Genomic DNA, 17,500 nt, shown 5'->3' on the forward strand with positions numbered 1-17,500 from the left:
ACCAGCACTAACTCTTTCACTAACATCACTAACTCTTCCACTACCAGCACTAACTCTTCCACTACCAGCACTAACTCTTTCACTAACATCACTAACTCTTCCACTACCAGCACTAACTCTTCCACTACCAGCACTAACTCTTTCACTAACATCACTAACTCTTCCACTACCAGCACTAACTCTTCCACTACCAGCACTAACTCTTTCACTAACATCACTAACTCTTCCACTACCAGCACTAACTCTTCCACTACCAGCACTAACTCTTCCACTACCATCACTAACTCTTCCACTACCATCACTAACTCTTCCACTACCAGCACTAACTCTTCCACTACCAGCACTAACTCTTCCACTACCAGCACTAACTCTTTCACTAACATCACTAACTCTTCCACTACCAGCACTAACTCTTCCACTACCAGCACTAACTCTTCCACTACCAGCACTAACTCTTCCACTACCAGCACTAACTCTTCCACTACCAGCACTAACTCTTCCACTACCAGCACTAACTCTTCCACTACCAGCACTAACTCTTCCACTACCAGCACTAACTCTTTCACTAACATCACTAACTCTTCCACTACCATCACTAACTCTTCCACTACCAGCACTAACTCTTCCACTACCAGCACTAACTCTTTCACTAACATCACTAACTCTTCCACTACCAGCACTAACTCTTCCACTACCAGCACTAACTCTTTCACTACCAGCACTAACTCTTCCACTACCAGCACTAACTCTTCCACTACCAGCACTAACTCTTCCACTACCATCACTAACTCTTTCACTAACATCACTAACTCTTCCACTACCAGCACTAACTCTTCCACTACCAGCACTAACTCTTTCACTAACATCACTAACTCTTCCACTACCAGCACTAACTCTTCCACTACCAGCACTAACTCTTTCACTAACATCACTAACTCTTCCACTACCAGCACTAACTCTTCCACTACCAGCACTAACTCTTCCACTACCAGCACTAACTCTTTCACTAACATCACTAACTCTTCCACTACCAGCACTAACTCTTTCACTAACATCACTAACTCTTCCACTACCAGCACTAACTCTTCCACTACCAGCACTAACTCTTCCACTATCATCTCTACTTCATTATATTTTTCCTTCCTACTTTCTCTTTCCCGTCTCTGCTCTCCTCTCGTATACATTCTGGCTCCCTCACCTTCGTGTGTTAGTGTGTGACTAATTAATAGTTTAAGTCCGACTGAAACGTTTTCATGTTTCTTTTTCCTATGTTTAAGTTACTTGTGTACTGTTCTTGTAATCGCTGTCCTGTTACGGTATATATACAGAAGATGGAAGCTCTCGTTAGTCATATGTCAGTTTCGTTATATTACGAGGATAACGTCTCTCGACAGCGGGCAGTAAGGACGCAAGTGTCTACCTTAATTAAGAACCTGTAAGTTCTAGAGCTCAATTGCTCCATAATGTGTGCATCACATTTTATAAAGTCTTGCTGGACTATTGTATGTGGAATAAGAACAGTTCTACGGAAAAAAAAATGGAAGAATATTTACGTGTTTTGACAGGAGTGTACACGTCAATGGAACACAAGAGGGAGAGATTACAAGCTTGCTCAGTGTTCTGCACAGAGACAATTTGCATTCCGCTCTTGAGAGTATGAGAGGGAACGTTTCGTCCATCGTGTCGCAAGAGTGCTTAACTAATGCTACGGTGGGAAAAATAGCCTGTAAGTATCGTTGGATGAGGAATAAACAAAATTGTCCATGAGCTAAACTGAATTCCAGATTGAATGGAAAGAGATTGTCATGCAGTATGTTTCTGAAAATACGTTTGACGAGTAACAGTAACAGGACCAGCACTGTAAAGTAACAGTAACAGGACCAGCACTGTAAAGTAACAGTAACAGGACCAGCACTGTAAAGTAACAGTAACAGGACCAGCACTGTAAAGTAAAAGGACAAAAGTGCAACTAATGTGACATTTTTATTGTGGCAACGTTTCGCTCTCCAGGAGCTTTATCAAGCCGTAACGGCTTGACAAAGCTCCTGGAGAGCGAAACGTTGCCACAATAAAAATGTCTCATTAGTTGCACTTTTGTCCTTTTACTTTACATATTGTCGGTAATTCTACCAACAGGACCAGCATTATCAGTTACAAGTCTAGGTCGTTTCAGCTGGAGTCTTGAGCAGATTTGTCCTTTGACGTGCAAGCGAACCGGTAATCGATGAACTGGAGAGAAGAGCCGGAATCAAGGTCAAGGTCGGAAGGTCAAAAGCCATCAGCCGGAACTCAGGTACTGGAGTCAGATGACGAGATATTGCGCGACCGCGCTTCTGGGTTCCTAGAAAAGTCCGTAGAAAAGTCCAAGGTCGTGCCGGGGTCATTTAAGGATGTCGCTGAGGATGGAAGGCAAATGATTTATACGGGTATCCATGATGGTGTTTTCTTTTTCACACAAAAAAAGAAACATCGTAGGGTATCGCCGAGGAGAAACAAAAAGAAATCTGACACCCACCGCGTCCAAGTGGACCCTTGGCACGGCAGTAGTGCAGATGTTGCATCGAACCTGTCCCTTGCCCTTCCCCTCACGACAGTAAACCAGCAATCAAGGATAATCTCACATCCTCCAAGCCACCTCGGAAGACAAAAAAGAGAGAGAGACCTGAATCCCGCTGAAAGCCATACACCACCCATCCAGACGCCGCCGCCCGGAACCTACAGGCAGCCTCTACTTTAAGGACTCTAGTAGCAGTACTCTGGAACTCCAGTGGGCAACTCGGCAAATCCCTATATGATCCAGATTCCCAGGCAAATACCACGACCACCGAGAGACTCAACGGAATAGTACAGACAATGATCCCCTTTCCCTTAAACCTAGGAGCTGTAATATGCGAGGGGAAAAGCCCCAAAGGCCGAATGGTTAGGAGGGGTGGGGGGCAGATGGAGGGGAGGGGTGGTGGAAATTAGATTTGGTACGAGGAAGAAGACAAAAAAGGTACAATTCCTTAAATCAACAGCCTCTTCACCATATATTTGCTACACTGATGCATTACATTAGTGTACTTTTACTGCAATAATTAAGTAAAATATGTTTTATTACCAACCTCCTGCAAGTTCCATAGTGATCAGAAAGCAGGACATATACTCAGTGCTCACCCTATATATTTACATAACATATTTAGAATCCGCAGGTACAATTTTTTTAGGGGATTAGACTGAAGGATTTCTCAACCATTAGAATTTTATTAGAAATGTACTTGCTGCCTGTTTCTCCCTCAAATCTTATTTCCTTCATTACCATTACCTTTTAAATGTAAATATTAGAGACAGCGTTTAAATACTATGGCATCTCAAACACAAAACGAGTATTCGGGATTTCAAGAATTACTGGAACCTATGTGGGTGTTGTGGAAAATTAAATTTACTTGGATGTAACTCATAAGATACATACCAGTAAATGGTAACAAAGATAATTATTTTTTTATCAAAGTTACAGAGACAAGTAGGAATTTTAGGACACCTAGGTCACAAAAATGTCCTCCTACGATACCTACTACTGTCATATCCACAAGTCACTCTTGACCTATATTAATTTCAAATGAAATATACATTACCAGGAATTATGGTAAACATTAATATATATATGTGGACTGTATGTTAAAATTAATAAATGATTACATATACACATTTAGGTAACAAAAGGAGAATTTATAATCATAACACTCACCAATTTGTCTGGAGATTACTGTGTATCTTACCAACCCCCTTGCATAAATTTATGAAGAAAATACTAGCCAGAATTCGTACATAAATAGACAACTTAGCTGGGGTTCTGAAGCTGTCCGTTCCATCTGCTTAATGCTCACATTATGCAGGACTGCAAATCCAACAATTTCGGCTCCTATTTGAGAGGTTTTAAGCCCAATATAACCCCTAGAGCGACGAAAATTATGCACATTACAATAATGTGCTTGTATCACATTCAAAAACAATGGCATCTCTTCCCCAGCGACGCTCACCTATCGCTGGCTTTTTATTTATTTACAAATTAATTTTTATTACCTACAATATAGGACATCAATTTACATATAAAATACTGTATTTCCGGAAAATATATACAGTATTTTCCACAGGTGTAACAACCAGAAATTTAATAAGAGCACTGAACAGGCATTTTTAAGAATTTAATATTCTTCTCTTGGATACATCTTCTCTTTCTGAACAGGGCTTAAAGTTATGATGGTATGTTTTGAAAAGCAGTTATCACAAGATTGGCATCGTATTCTGCATTGTCTTCGAGACTTGGACTCCCGGGGTGAAGGTGGATTAGCTCTCTGGGACTTCCTCGACTTTGTTGTCTCCTGCCGGACGCCGCTCTTCATTCAGATGAGACCATTCATACTTACTAAGGTACTGTAATAACAGCCTACACACACACTGTAATAACACACCCACACACACACACACACACACACACACACACACACACACACACACACACACACACACACACACACACAAACAAACAAACAAACAAACAAGCACCATGGGTAAGGCAAAGCTACTAGTTATGGATGACTTCAATAACAAGGAGATTGATTGGGAATACCTGGAATCACACTGGAGCCCCGAGATATGGAAAGCCAAAATGATGGATGTGGTACTGGAAAATTTCATGCATCAACATGTTAGGGACACTACCAGAGAGAGAGAGAGTGGTGAGGATGAACCAGCAAGACTTGTCCTCGTATTCACCTTGAGTAGCTCGGACCTTGAGGACATCATATATGAGAGGCCCGTCAAAGCTAGGGATCATGTGGTCTGAGCTCTGAATACATAGTAGAGTTGCAAGTGGAGAGGGTAACAGGAGTTGGATGGGAAAAGTCAGACTGCAAAAGATGGGAGTACACAGGCATGAGGAACTTTCTGCAAGATGTTCAGTGGGAAACAGAACTGGTTGGAAATCAGTAAACGAAATGAGGGACTACGTGGTAACAAAATGTAAGGAGGCAAGGGAGAGATTTATTCCCAAGTGCAATGGAAATAATGGGAAGACCAGAACGAGCCCTTGGTTTTCCCGAAGGCAAAAGCTAAGTGTGCTAGAGAATGGAAAAAGTACAAAAGACAAAGGACTCAGGAAAATAAAGAGATTACTCGAAGAGCCAGAAACTGGTATGCGCAGATAAGGAAGGAGGCCCAGTGACAGTACGAAAACGACATTGCATGGCTTTAGTCATACAGTTGTCAGGAGGTGGAATAATCTGGCAAGTGACTTAGTGGAGGTAGGAACCATAGTTCTAAGAAGAGGTATGATGAAGCTCATGGACCAGGGAGAGAGAGAACCCAGTAGCGATCAGTGAACAGGCGGGCCCAGGAGCTGCGGATCGACCCCTGGAACGACAAATAGGTGAGTAGAAACACACACACACACACACATAGCAGCGAAAGCCCGGTGGCCTGGTGGCTAAAGCTCCCGAAAGCCAAATCTGACCCGAAGCTGATGTACAGCCACATCAGGTTGAGGAAGGAAGGACGGGATACCACAGGAAACGACCGAGAAGTATGTGAGGAGCTCAACATAAGAATCAAAAAAGTGTTCACAGTGGAGACAGAATGGACTCCAGAAAGACGGAGAGGTGGGGTACACCAAGTTGGACACAATACATGCAACCAAGGAAGAAATGACGAAGCTGCAAACCGAGCTAGATACTTCAAAGGCGATGGGGACGGATATCTCCTCTCCATGGGTCCTGAGAGAGGGAGCAGAGGCGCTATGTGTGTTCCACTTACAACAATCTTCAATACATGACTCACGAAATCGTAATGACACGATTGCAAACAAACCATACCACGGACGGGTTTAGAACCCGCGATCAGATAGTCTCAAAACTCCAGACCGTCGCGTTAGCCACTGGGCTTGCTAGCCAAAATAAGATTCGTCCAACTAGGTATATTTATACTCCATAGGAACGTTAGCATAGGCACCACTGTGACCACACATGCAAGTTTTTACAAATAAATCTCCAGCTAGCGTGGCCGTGACGAACACTAGCTCAAGTACCCACAAAGCCGTCAACATGACTCATGAAATCGTAATGACACGATTGTAAACAAACCATACCAGTGGTGTCTATGCAAACCTTTCTATGGTGTATAAATATACCTAGTTGGACGAATTTTTTGTGGCTAGCTGGCCTAGTGGGTAACGCGACGGTCTGGAGTTTTGAGACTCTCAGATCGCCGGTTCTAACCCAGCCCGTGGTATGGTTTATCTTCAACACATCTATCGAAACAGGGCGACTACCTATAGGTATGGAAGACAACAAATGTTTCCCAATTTTTTAAAAAAGGAGACAGACACGAAACATTAAACTACAGATCAGTGTCACTGACATGTATAGTATGCAAAGTCATGGAGAAGATTATCAGGAGAAGAGTGGTGGAGCACCTAGAAAGGAATGACATCAACAACAACCAGCAAGGTTACAGGGACGGGAAATCCTGTGTCACAAACCTACTGGAGTTCTATGACAGGCTGACAGCAGTAAGACAAGAGATAGAGGGGTGGATAGATTGCATTTTCTTGGAGTGTAAGAAGGAGTTTGACACAGTTCTACAAAAGAGATTGATGGAAAAGCTGGAGGACCAGGCAGGCATAACAGGGAAGGCACTGTAATGCATCAGGGAATACCTGTCGGGAAGACATCAGTGAGTCATGGTACGTTATGATGGTATCCGAGATGATGCCTGTGACAAGCGGGTTCCACAAGGGTCAGTTCTAGAACCAATGCTGTTTCTGGTGTAAGTGCACGACATGACGGAAGAAATAGACTCAGATGTGTCCCTGTTGCAGATGATGTGAAGTTAATGAGAAGAATTCAATCAGGCGGGGACCAGGCAGAACTACAAAGAGATCTGGACAGGGTGCAGGCCTGGTCCAGAAACTGGCCCTACCAAGTGAAAAGTCATTAAGATTGGGGAAGGGCAAAGATGACCGCAGACAGAGTACAGTCTAGGGGGCCAGAGACTACAAACCTCACTCAAGGAAAAGGATATAGGGGTGAGTATAACACCGGGCTCATTTCCTGAGGTGCACATCAACCAAATAACTGCTGCAGTATATGGGCACTAGCAAACCTGAGAATAAAATTCCTACATCTCAATTAGGAATCGTTCAGCGCCCTGTACGTCAGGCCTAAATTGAAGGACCATGTACGTTAGGCCTACATTGGAGTATACAGCACCAGTTTGGAACCCCCACCAGGACAAGCACGTAAGGAAATTAGAGAAAGTGCAAAGATTTGTAACAAGACTATTCCCGAAATTTACCCCCACCTAATGCAAAGTCATGAAGATTGTGGAAGGGCAAAGAGGACCGCAGACAGAGTTCAAGCTAAGGGGGCCGAAGACTGCAAACCTCACTCGAGGAAAAGGATGCTGGGGTCAGTATAATACCTAGCACATCTCATGAGGTGCATGCGTCAACCAGATAACGGCTGCAGCACATGGGCGCCTGGCGAACCTAAGAATAACATCCCGACACCTTAGTAAGGAATCGTTTTTGACTCTGTACACCGTGTACGTCAGGTCCATACTGGAGTATGCAGCACCAGTTTGGAACCTATAACTGGTCACGCACATAAAGAAAATGGAGATAGTTGCACAAATAATAGTCCAAGAACTAAGGGGGATGCTCAACGAAAAATGGTTAAGGGAAATCGACCTGATGACACTGAAGGACAGGAAGGATATGAGGATATGATAACTACATATAAAACAAAGCGAGGAATTGACTAGGTGGACAAAGACAGGATGTTCCAGAGGTGGAACACAGCAACAAGGGATCACAGTTGGAAGTTGAAGACTCAGATGAATTAAAGTGATATTAGGAAGTATTTCTTCTGTCATAGAATTGTCAGGAAGTGGAATAGTCTGGAAAATGATGTAGAGGAGGCAGGATCCATACATGATTTTAAGATGAGGTATGATGAATCTCATGGAGCAGGGAGAGAGAGGACCTAATAGAAACCAGTGAAAAAGCGGGTCCGAGAGCTATGAATCGACCCCTGTAGCCACAATTAGGTAGGTGAGTACACACATACACACACACACCAGGGGCCAGGAGCTCGGACTCGACCCCCGCAACCTCAACTAGGTGAGTACACACACACACACACATACACACACACACACACACATACACACACACACACGCATTTTCTTGGACTGCAAGAAGGCGTTTGACACAGTTCCACACAAGAGATTGGTGCAAAAACTGGAGGACCAAGCAGGGATAACAGGGAAGGCACTACAATGGATCAGGGAATACTTGTCAGGAAGACAGCAGCGAGTCATGGTACGTGGCGAGGTGTCAGAGTGGGCACCTGTGACCAGCGGGGTCCCGCAGGGGTCAGTCCTAGGACCAGTGCTGTTTCTGGTATTTGTGAACGACATGACTTAAGGAATAGACTCTGAGGTGTCCCTGTTTGCAGATGACGTGAAGTTGATGAGAAGAAGTCACTCGATCGAAGACCAGGCAGAACTACAAAGGGATCTGGACAGGCTGCAGACCTGGTCCAGCAATTGGCTCCTGGAGTTCAATCCCACCAAGTGCAAAGTCATGAAGATTGGGGAAGGGCAAAGAAGGCCGCAGACGGAGTACAGTCTAGGGGGTCAGAGACTACAAACCTCACTCAAGGAAAAAGATCTTGGGGTGAGTATAACACCAGGCACATCTCCTGAAGCGCACATCAACCAAATAACTGCTGCAGCATATGGGCGCCTAGCAAACCTCAGAACAGCATTCCGACATCTTAATAAGGAATCATTCAGGACCCTGTACACCGTGTACGTTAGGCCCATATTGGAGTATGCGGCACCAGTTTGGAACCCACACCTAGCCAAGCACGTGAAGAAACTAGAGAAAGTGCAAAGGTTTGCAACAAGACTAGTCCCAGAGCTAAGAGGTATGTCCTACGAGGAGAGGTTAAGGGAAATCAACCTGACGACACTGGAGGACAGGAGAGATAGGGGGGACATGATAACGACATACAAAATACTGAGAGGAATTGACAAGGTGGACAAAGACAGGATGTTCCAGAGATTGGACACAGTAACAAGGGGACACAGTTGGAAGCTGAAGACACAGATGAATCACAGGGATGTTAGGAAGTATTTCTTCAGCCACAGATTAGTCAGTAAGTGGAATAGTTTGGGAAGCGATGTAGTGGAGGCAGGATCCATACATAGCTTTAAGCAGAGGTATGATAAAGCTCACGGCTCAGGGAGAGTGACCTAGTAGCGATCAGTGAAGAGGCGGGGCCAGGAGCTCGGACTCGACCCCCGCAACCTCAACTAGGTGAGTACAACTAGGTGAGTACATACACACACACACACATACACACACACACACACACACATACACACACACACACACAAGATTGGATCTTGTGTTCACCCTGGGCAGCTCAGACATTGAGGACATCAAGTATGAGAGTCCCCTAGGAGCTAGCGACCACGTGGTTCTGTGCTTTGAATACATAGTAGAGCTGCAAGTGGAGAGAATAATGGAAAAAGTACAGAAGGCAGAGAACACACGAAAATAGGGAGATCAGTCGCAGAGCCAGGAACGAGTACGCACAGGTAAGGAGGGAGGCCCAGCGACAGTATGAAAATGACATAGCATCGAGAATCAAGACTGACCCGAAACTGTTGTATAGCCACATCAGGAGGAAGACAACAGTCAAAGACCAGGTGATCAGATTAAGGACAGAAGGTGGAGAACTCACAAGAAATGATCAGGAGGTATGTGAGGAGCTGAACAGGAGATTTAAGGAAGTTTTTACAGTAGAGACAGGAAGGGTTGTGGGAAGACAGCACAGAAGGGAACATCAAGAGGGAATATACCAACAAGTGTTGGATGACATACGAACAACTGAGGAGGAGGTGAAGAAGCTCTTAAGTGACCTTGACACCTCAAAGGCGATGGGACCGGACAACATCTCCCCATGGGTCCTTAGAGAAGGAGCAGAGATGTTGTGTGTGCCTCTAACCACAATCTTCAACACATCCCTTGAAACTGGGCAACTACCTGAGAAATGGAAGACAGCTAATGTAGTCCCCATATTTAAGAAAGGAAACAGAAACGAGGCACTAAACTACAGACCTGTGTCTCTGACATGTATTGTGTGCAAAGTCACGGAGAAGATTATCAGGAGGAGAGTGGTCGAACACCTGGAAAGGAACAAGATTATAAATGAAAACCAGCATGGGTTCATGGAAGGCAAATCTTGTATCACAAACCTCCTGGAGTTTTATGACAAGGTAACAGAAGTAAGACACGAGAGAGAGGGTTGGGTAGATTGCGTTTTCCTAGACTGCAGGAAGGCCTTTGACACAGTTCCCCACAAGAGATTAGTGCAGAAGCTGGAGGATCAGGCACACGTAAAAGGAAGGGCACTGCAATGGATAAGGGAATACCTGACAGGGAGGCAGCAACGAGTCATGGTACGTGAAGAGGTATCACAGTGGGCGCCTGTTACGAGCGGGGTCCCACAGGGGTCAGTTCTAGGACCAGTGCTATTTTTGATATATGTGAACGACATGATGGAAGGAATAGACTCTGAAGTGTCCCTGTTCGCAGATGACGTGAAGTTGATGAGAAGAATTAAATCGGACGAGGATGAGGCAGGACTGCAAAGAGACCTGGAGAGGCTGGACATGTGGTCCAGTAACTGGCTCCTCGAATTCAATCCAGCCAAATGCAAAGTCATGAAGATTGGGGAGGGGCAAAGAAGACCGCAGACAGAATATAGGCTAGGTGGACAAAGACTACAGACCTCACTCAGGGAGAAAGACCTTGGGGTGACCATAACACCGAGCACATCACCGGAGGCACACATCAACCAAATAACCGCTGCAGCATACGGGCGCCTGGCAAACCTGAGAATAGCGTTCCGATACCTTAATAAGGAATCGTTCAAGACACTGTACACTGTGTATGTTAGACCCATACTGGAGTATGCAGCACCAGTCTGGAACCCACACCTGGTCAAGCACGTCAAGAAATTTCTTCAGTCATAGAGTTGTCAGGAAGTGGAATAGTCTGGCAAGTGACGTAGTGGAGGCAGGAACCATACACACACACACACACACACACACACACACACACACACACACACACACACACACACACACACACACACACACACACACACACACACACACACACACACACACACACACACACACACACACACACACACACACACACACACACACACACACACACACACACACACACACGAGAAGAAAGACAGAAACTGAGATGGTACAAACTCCATTACAAACTCCACCCCCACAGCAACCACCCATAGTTACTTATCAGGTCTTCCATTTCCCCAACCCCAACGTGCCCCCCAGACCACAGTTTTAGAAAAGAAGTTGAAGGTATGGTATACAAATGCAGACGGAATAACAAATAAGTGTGAGGAGTTGTAAGAATCAAGGAGACATCCCCAGACATAACAGCACTCACGTAAAAAAAAAACACACCAGGATGATAACAGATGCAATCTTTCCACCTGAATATGAAATCCTCAGGAAATATAGAGGGAGGAGTGGGGGAGGAGTGGGGGAGGAGTGGGGGAGGAGTGTGGGGAGGAGGAGTTGCACTGCTCATTAAAAACCGGTGGGGATTTGAGAAAATGGAAGAAATGGATGACATAGGCAAAAGGGACTACTTAGTAGGAACAATCCAGTCTGAGGACCGTAAGGTGGTAATTGCAGTAATGTACATCCCTCCACAGAACCGCAGGAGGCCAAGAGAAGAATACGACAAGAGCAACAGAGCAATGGTCGACACACTAGAAGAGTTGGCTAGAAGAGCTCATATGGAGGGAACAAAGTTAGTAGTTATGGGTGATTTCAAACGCAAGGAGATTGACTGGGAAAACCTGGAGCCCCATGGGGGTTCGAAACATGGAGAGCCAAGATGATGGATGTGGTACTGGAAAACCTCATGCATCAACATGTTAGAGACACTACCAGAGAGAGAGGTAAGGATGATCCAGCAAGAATGGACCTGATATTCACCTTTAGTAGTTCGGACATCGAGGATATCATGTATGAAAGGCTTCTAGGAGCTAGTGATCATGTGGTTCTGTGCTATGACTACATAGTTGAGCTACAAGTGGAGAGAGTAGCAGGAATAGGATGGGAAAAAAACAAACTACAAAAGGGGGGACTACACAAGCATGAGGAACTTCCTGCAATACGTTCAGTGGGAGAGAGAACTGGCAGGAAAATCAGAAATAAAAATAACAGACTATGTGACAACAAAATACAAGGAGGCAGAGGAGAGGTTTGTTAACAAGGGAAATAGAAATAGTGGGAAGACCACAACGAGTCATTGGTTCACCCAAAGGTGCAGGGAGGCAAAAACTAGGTGTACTAGAGAATGGAAAAGGTACAGAAGACAAAGGACCCAGGAAAATAAAGAGATCAGCCGAAGAGCCAAAAACAAATATGCACAGATAAGAAGGAAGGCTCAGTGACAATACAAAAATGACATAGCATCGAAAGCCAAGTCTGACCCAAAGCTGTTGTATAGCCACATCAGGAGGAAAACAACAGTCAAGGATCAGGTAATCAGACTGAGAAAGGATGATGGGGAGTTCACAAGAAACGACCAAGAGGTATGTGAGGAGCTGAACACGAGATTTAAAGAAGTATTTACATTGGAATCCTGTAGGATTCCAGGAAATCAGAACAGGGAGGTACACCAACAAGTGCTGGAGGAGAGAGGGAGCAGAGATGTTGTGTGTGCCACTAACAAAGATCTTCAACACATTCATTGAAACTGGGCAACTCCCTGAGGTATGAAAGGTGGCAAATGTAGTCCCAATTTTTTTAAAAAAAGAGACAGACACCAGTCATTAAACTACAGACCTGTGTCACTAACGTGTACAGTATGCAAAACGTCATGGAGAAGATCATCAGGAGGAGAGTGGTGGAGCACCTGGAAAGAAACAAGTGTATAATCGACAACCAGCACGGTTGCAGGGAAGGAAAATCCTGTGTCACAAACCTACTAGAGTTTTATGACAAGGTGACAGAAGTATATCAAGAGACAGAGGGGTGGATAGGCTGCATTTTCTTGGACTGCAAGAAAGCCTTCGTCACAGTTCCTCACAAGAGATTACTGCAAAAACTAGAGGATCAGGCACACATAACAGGAAAGGCAGTGCAATGGATCAGAGAGTGCCTGACAGGGAGGCAACAACGAGTCATGGTACTTGACGAGGTGTCAGAGTGGGCGTCTGTGACAAGTGGGGTTCAACAGGGGTCAGTCCTAGGACCTGTGCTGTTTTTGGTAATTATAAATGACATAACGGAAGGGATAGACTCAGAAGTATCCTTTTTTGCAGATGATGTGAAGTTAATGAGGAGAATTAAATCGGTCAAGGATCAGGCAGGACTACAAAGAGACCTGGACAGGCTACAAGCCTAGTCCAACAACTGGCTCCTTGAATTTAACCCTGCCAAATGCAAAGTCATGAAGATCGGGGAAGGGAAAAGAAGACCGCAGACACAGTATAGTCTAGGTGGGCAAAGACTGCAAGGAAAAAGATCTTGGGGTGAGTATAACACCGCGCACATCTCCAGAGGCGCACATCAGTCAGATAACTGCTGCAGCATACGGGCGTCTGGCAAACCTAAGGATAGCGTTCCGATACCTCAGTAAGAAATCGTTCAATACTCTGTACACCATTTACGTCAGACCCATACCGGAATATGCAGCACCAGTTTGGAATCCAAACCTGGTCAGGCACGTCAGTAAATTAGAGAAAGTGCAAAGGTATGCAACAAGACTAGTCTCAGAGCTAAGGGAATTGTCCTACGAAGAAATGTTAATGGAAATTGGCCTGACGACACTTGAGGACAGGAGGGTCAGGTGAGACATAATAACGACATATAAAATACTGCGCGGGATAGACAAGGTGGACAAAGACAGGATGTTCCAAAGATGGGACACAGAAACAAGGGGTCACAATTGAAAGTTGAAGACTCAGATGAGTCAAAGGTATGTTAGGAAGTATTTCTTCAGTCATAGAGTTGTCAGGCAGTGGAATAGCCTAGAAAGTGACGTAGTGGAGGCGGAAACCACACATAAGTTTAAGACGAGGTATGATAAAGCTCATGGAGCAGGGAGAGAGAGGACCCAGTAGCAATCAGTGAAGAGGCGGGGCCAGGAGCTATGACTCGACCCCTGCAACCACAAATAGGTGAGTCCAGCACCAGTTTGGAACCCTCACCTAGCCAAGCACGTAAGGAAACTAGAGCTAAGGGGTATGTCCTACGAGGAGAGGTTAAGGGAAATCGACCTGACGACACTGGAGGACAGGAGAGATAGGGGGGGACATGATAACGACATATAAAATACTGAGAGGAACTGACAAAGTGGATAGAGACAGAATGTTACAGAGATGGGACATAGCAACAAGGGGACACAGTTGGAAATTGAAGATACAGATGAATCACAGGGATGTTAGAAAGTATTTCTTCAGTCACAGAGTTGTCAGGAAGTGGAATAGTTTGGGAAGCGATGTTTTGGAGGCAGGATCCATTCATACCTTTAAGCAGATTTATGGTAAAGCTCATGGTGCGGGGAGAGTGACCCAGTAGCGGCCAGTGAAGAAGCGCGGCCAGGAGCTGTGACTCGTCCCCTGCAACCACATCTAGATGAGTATAACTAGGTGAGTACACACACACACACACACACACACACACACATACACACACACACACACACACACACACACACACACACACACACACACACACATACACACACACACGCACACACACACACACACGAACACACACGCACACACCTTTTCACACACCAACTTAAAAAAAAAAAACTCATTCAGTCAATCATTAATCATTCAGACTGTGTGCAGATCAATACATTCTCCCCCAAAAATCCCTCATTCAGAACCGAACAGATAAATACTCGTCAATCATCTTCATTCAGAATCAGATACACAAACACATTCATCACTCTCACCTCTAGTTTCACACCAAATGAAAACTTTCACTACTGAGCTCCTAAACATTTTTATGTCCAGAAAAAACATTACATATTCATTTCAAAGTCGTACCAGCATGAACAATGCCGCTTATATCTCAGATATTTTACCTTGACTCCTGCACCAGCTCCTCTGCTACTCCCTCCTAACTCTGTGTGAGTGGCGAAGGTAGCAGACGAGATTGTTGAGCTAGAGATGACTCCACTTGAACAGATGACGTGCTGTATCCCAGTTACAGGTCGTCTGCAACGATTGTAATTAACTGCTCACTACTTGTGCTGAAGGAGACTCACCGCACCCTTGTCACAGGTCTGCCTCTTCTATAGGCCTGTAAACGATACTTCACTTGACCCAAAGAAGACTCAACGTGCCCTTGCCATAAGATTGCTTCTCTCAAAGGGCTTTAAATGTTACAAAAGTTTCTCTACAAACTCTTACCCTCTTTAGGGAACCAGTGTCAGGACTTTGTTCCTAGCGACTATATTATCATCACCCTTTGTGATTCTCTGAGTGATTTGCTGGTTATTTGTGTACTGTTCCAGTCACCGTTTTGCACCTCTTTATTCTTTAATCATGTTTAAGACTCTCTTAGCCAGAGTGAACATTCATCAAGAACATCCAGTTAATAACAATCAATATCTCACAGATGCTAATACAGTCAATGAGTTATTGTTTATGTGATGTATGTGGTCAATGTCACGCTTAGTATTTCATCAGCATTATGTGGATCCCCATTGTCTCTTCCTGTTTCTAACTAATTTATCGCTTTATGTTATAGTTCATTTAATAGCGTTGTGGTATGTAATAATTAGATCATTTTGACATATATACAACAATCTAACGTAACTGAACGTAACCAAACTTAACCAAAATACAGCTGTGTGGCGTAAATCGAAAAGTTTGTTGTTAAGAAATATATAAAGAATCAGAATTCCCGTTATTTCTTAAGATGATGAGTTTATTAATTCGACAGTCTTACCTACAGTGATATATTGACTATGATTATGAGGATGGAATATTATAATAGTAATATAATATTGTTGTATGTACCAGCTTCTCGGCTTTTAATTTACATTTTTTATACTTATCATATTGTTTGTGTCATTTATAATATACAAAGTTACAGATAATATTACAAATTCCTTAAGCTGTAACTTGTTCTTACATTTATTGCATTTTTCGTGATTACTGACTCATGTATTTTGTTATTCAACTTATCTTATGACATTTTTGTTGCAGCTTCTGCGACAGTGTACAGACGAAGGCAGTGAACAATATCAGCTGATCATTCGTGACCGTATCCATGGATGGTCATTACCACCTCCCAGATGCCGAGGATCTTTCCTACTTGATCTTGCTCACCAAGTGAAGCAGCTAAAGGAAGAAGTCATTTCTGCTAAAGTAACAGGTAATATTATTTGGATTATATTGCGTATGTCTCTGCCTAACGTTTTATAACTGGTAAAGTTTTGTAAACTTCCACTTTATCAATGTCAATAATTGATAATGTCCTAAACTAAATGGACGGGATGTACAGTGACACCATCATTAAAAAAGTTACAGCTACTTGACATTTATATTAATTAAACTAATGAATTTTTAATACTGAAAGAGCTACATTTTTAGTTATTTTATCTCTGCAAGGATTACTGGTAATGAAGTTCAGTGTTAATCTTCACATTTTAGCCTAGATCCTAAAATGATAAAATTTATTGCTCAATGTAGCAAATATCTCCGATGGCACACGTGATCATTTATAACATCTTATGAGCATAATAATATTATATTTCTCTACAAGGTAAACCAGTAGCTGATGACACCAAAATAGGCCGTCCAATTCATTCTAATAAGGATACTAGAGCACTCCAGGATAAATTAAATAGACTGATGCAATGGTCGGAGAAGTGGCAGATGCAGTTTAATATAGACAAATGCAAAGTTCTAAATGTTGGACAGGAAAAAACCATGCGACGTGAAAACTAAATAATGTACATCTTAATACTACTGATTGGGAAAAGGATTTAGGAGTTCTGGTTAGCAGTAATCTAAAACCAAGACAACAGTGCATTAGTGTTAGCAATAAAGCTAACAGAATTTTTGGCTTCATATTTAGAAGTATAAATAGAAGTCCTCAGGTTGTTCTTCAACTCTATATATCCTTGGTTAGGCCTCATTTAGACTGTGCTGCTCAGTTCTGGTCACCGTATTACAGAATGGATATAAATGCTCCGGAAAACGTACAGAAGAGGATGACAAAGATGATCCCATGTATTAGAAATCTTCCCTATGAGGATAGACTGAGGGTCCTGAGTCTGCACTCTCTCGAAAGGCGCAGAATTAGGGGGGGATATGATCAAGGTGTACAATATATGTGGAAAACAGGAATAAATAAAGGGGATGTGAATAGC

At 43.7% G+C, this 17,500-nt stretch overlaps 2 protein-coding genes across 3 annotated transcripts in view; one reads left to right on the top strand and one right to left on the bottom strand.

Annotated features, from left to right (window-relative positions):
* LOC128696898 (protein unc-80 homolog) overlaps positions 1–17,500 on the bottom strand; it is a 1,079,316-nt gene that overhangs the window by 110,936 nt on the left and 950,880 nt on the right. The gene's annotated exons all lie outside the window — the stretch shown is intronic.
* LOC128696902 (protein unc-80 homolog) overlaps positions 1–17,500 on the top strand; it is a 62,134-nt gene that overhangs the window by 41,010 nt on the left and 3,624 nt on the right. For both annotated transcript variants that reach the window (XM_070095988.1, XM_070095989.1), the window contains 2 exons: positions 4,226–4,410; positions 16,332–16,500. In XM_070095988.1, coding sequence (XP_069952089.1) covers positions 4,226–4,410; positions 16,332–16,500 — 354 coding nt within the window. The remainder of the gene's footprint in view (positions 1–4,225; positions 4,411–16,331; positions 16,501–17,500) is intronic.

The sequence above is a fragment of the Cherax quadricarinatus genome, chromosome 52 (genome assembly GCF_038502225.1).
Source record: "Cherax quadricarinatus isolate ZL_2023a chromosome 52, ASM3850222v1, whole genome shotgun sequence".
Taxonomy (NCBI): Eukaryota; Metazoa; Arthropoda; class Malacostraca; order Decapoda; family Parastacidae; genus Cherax; species Cherax quadricarinatus.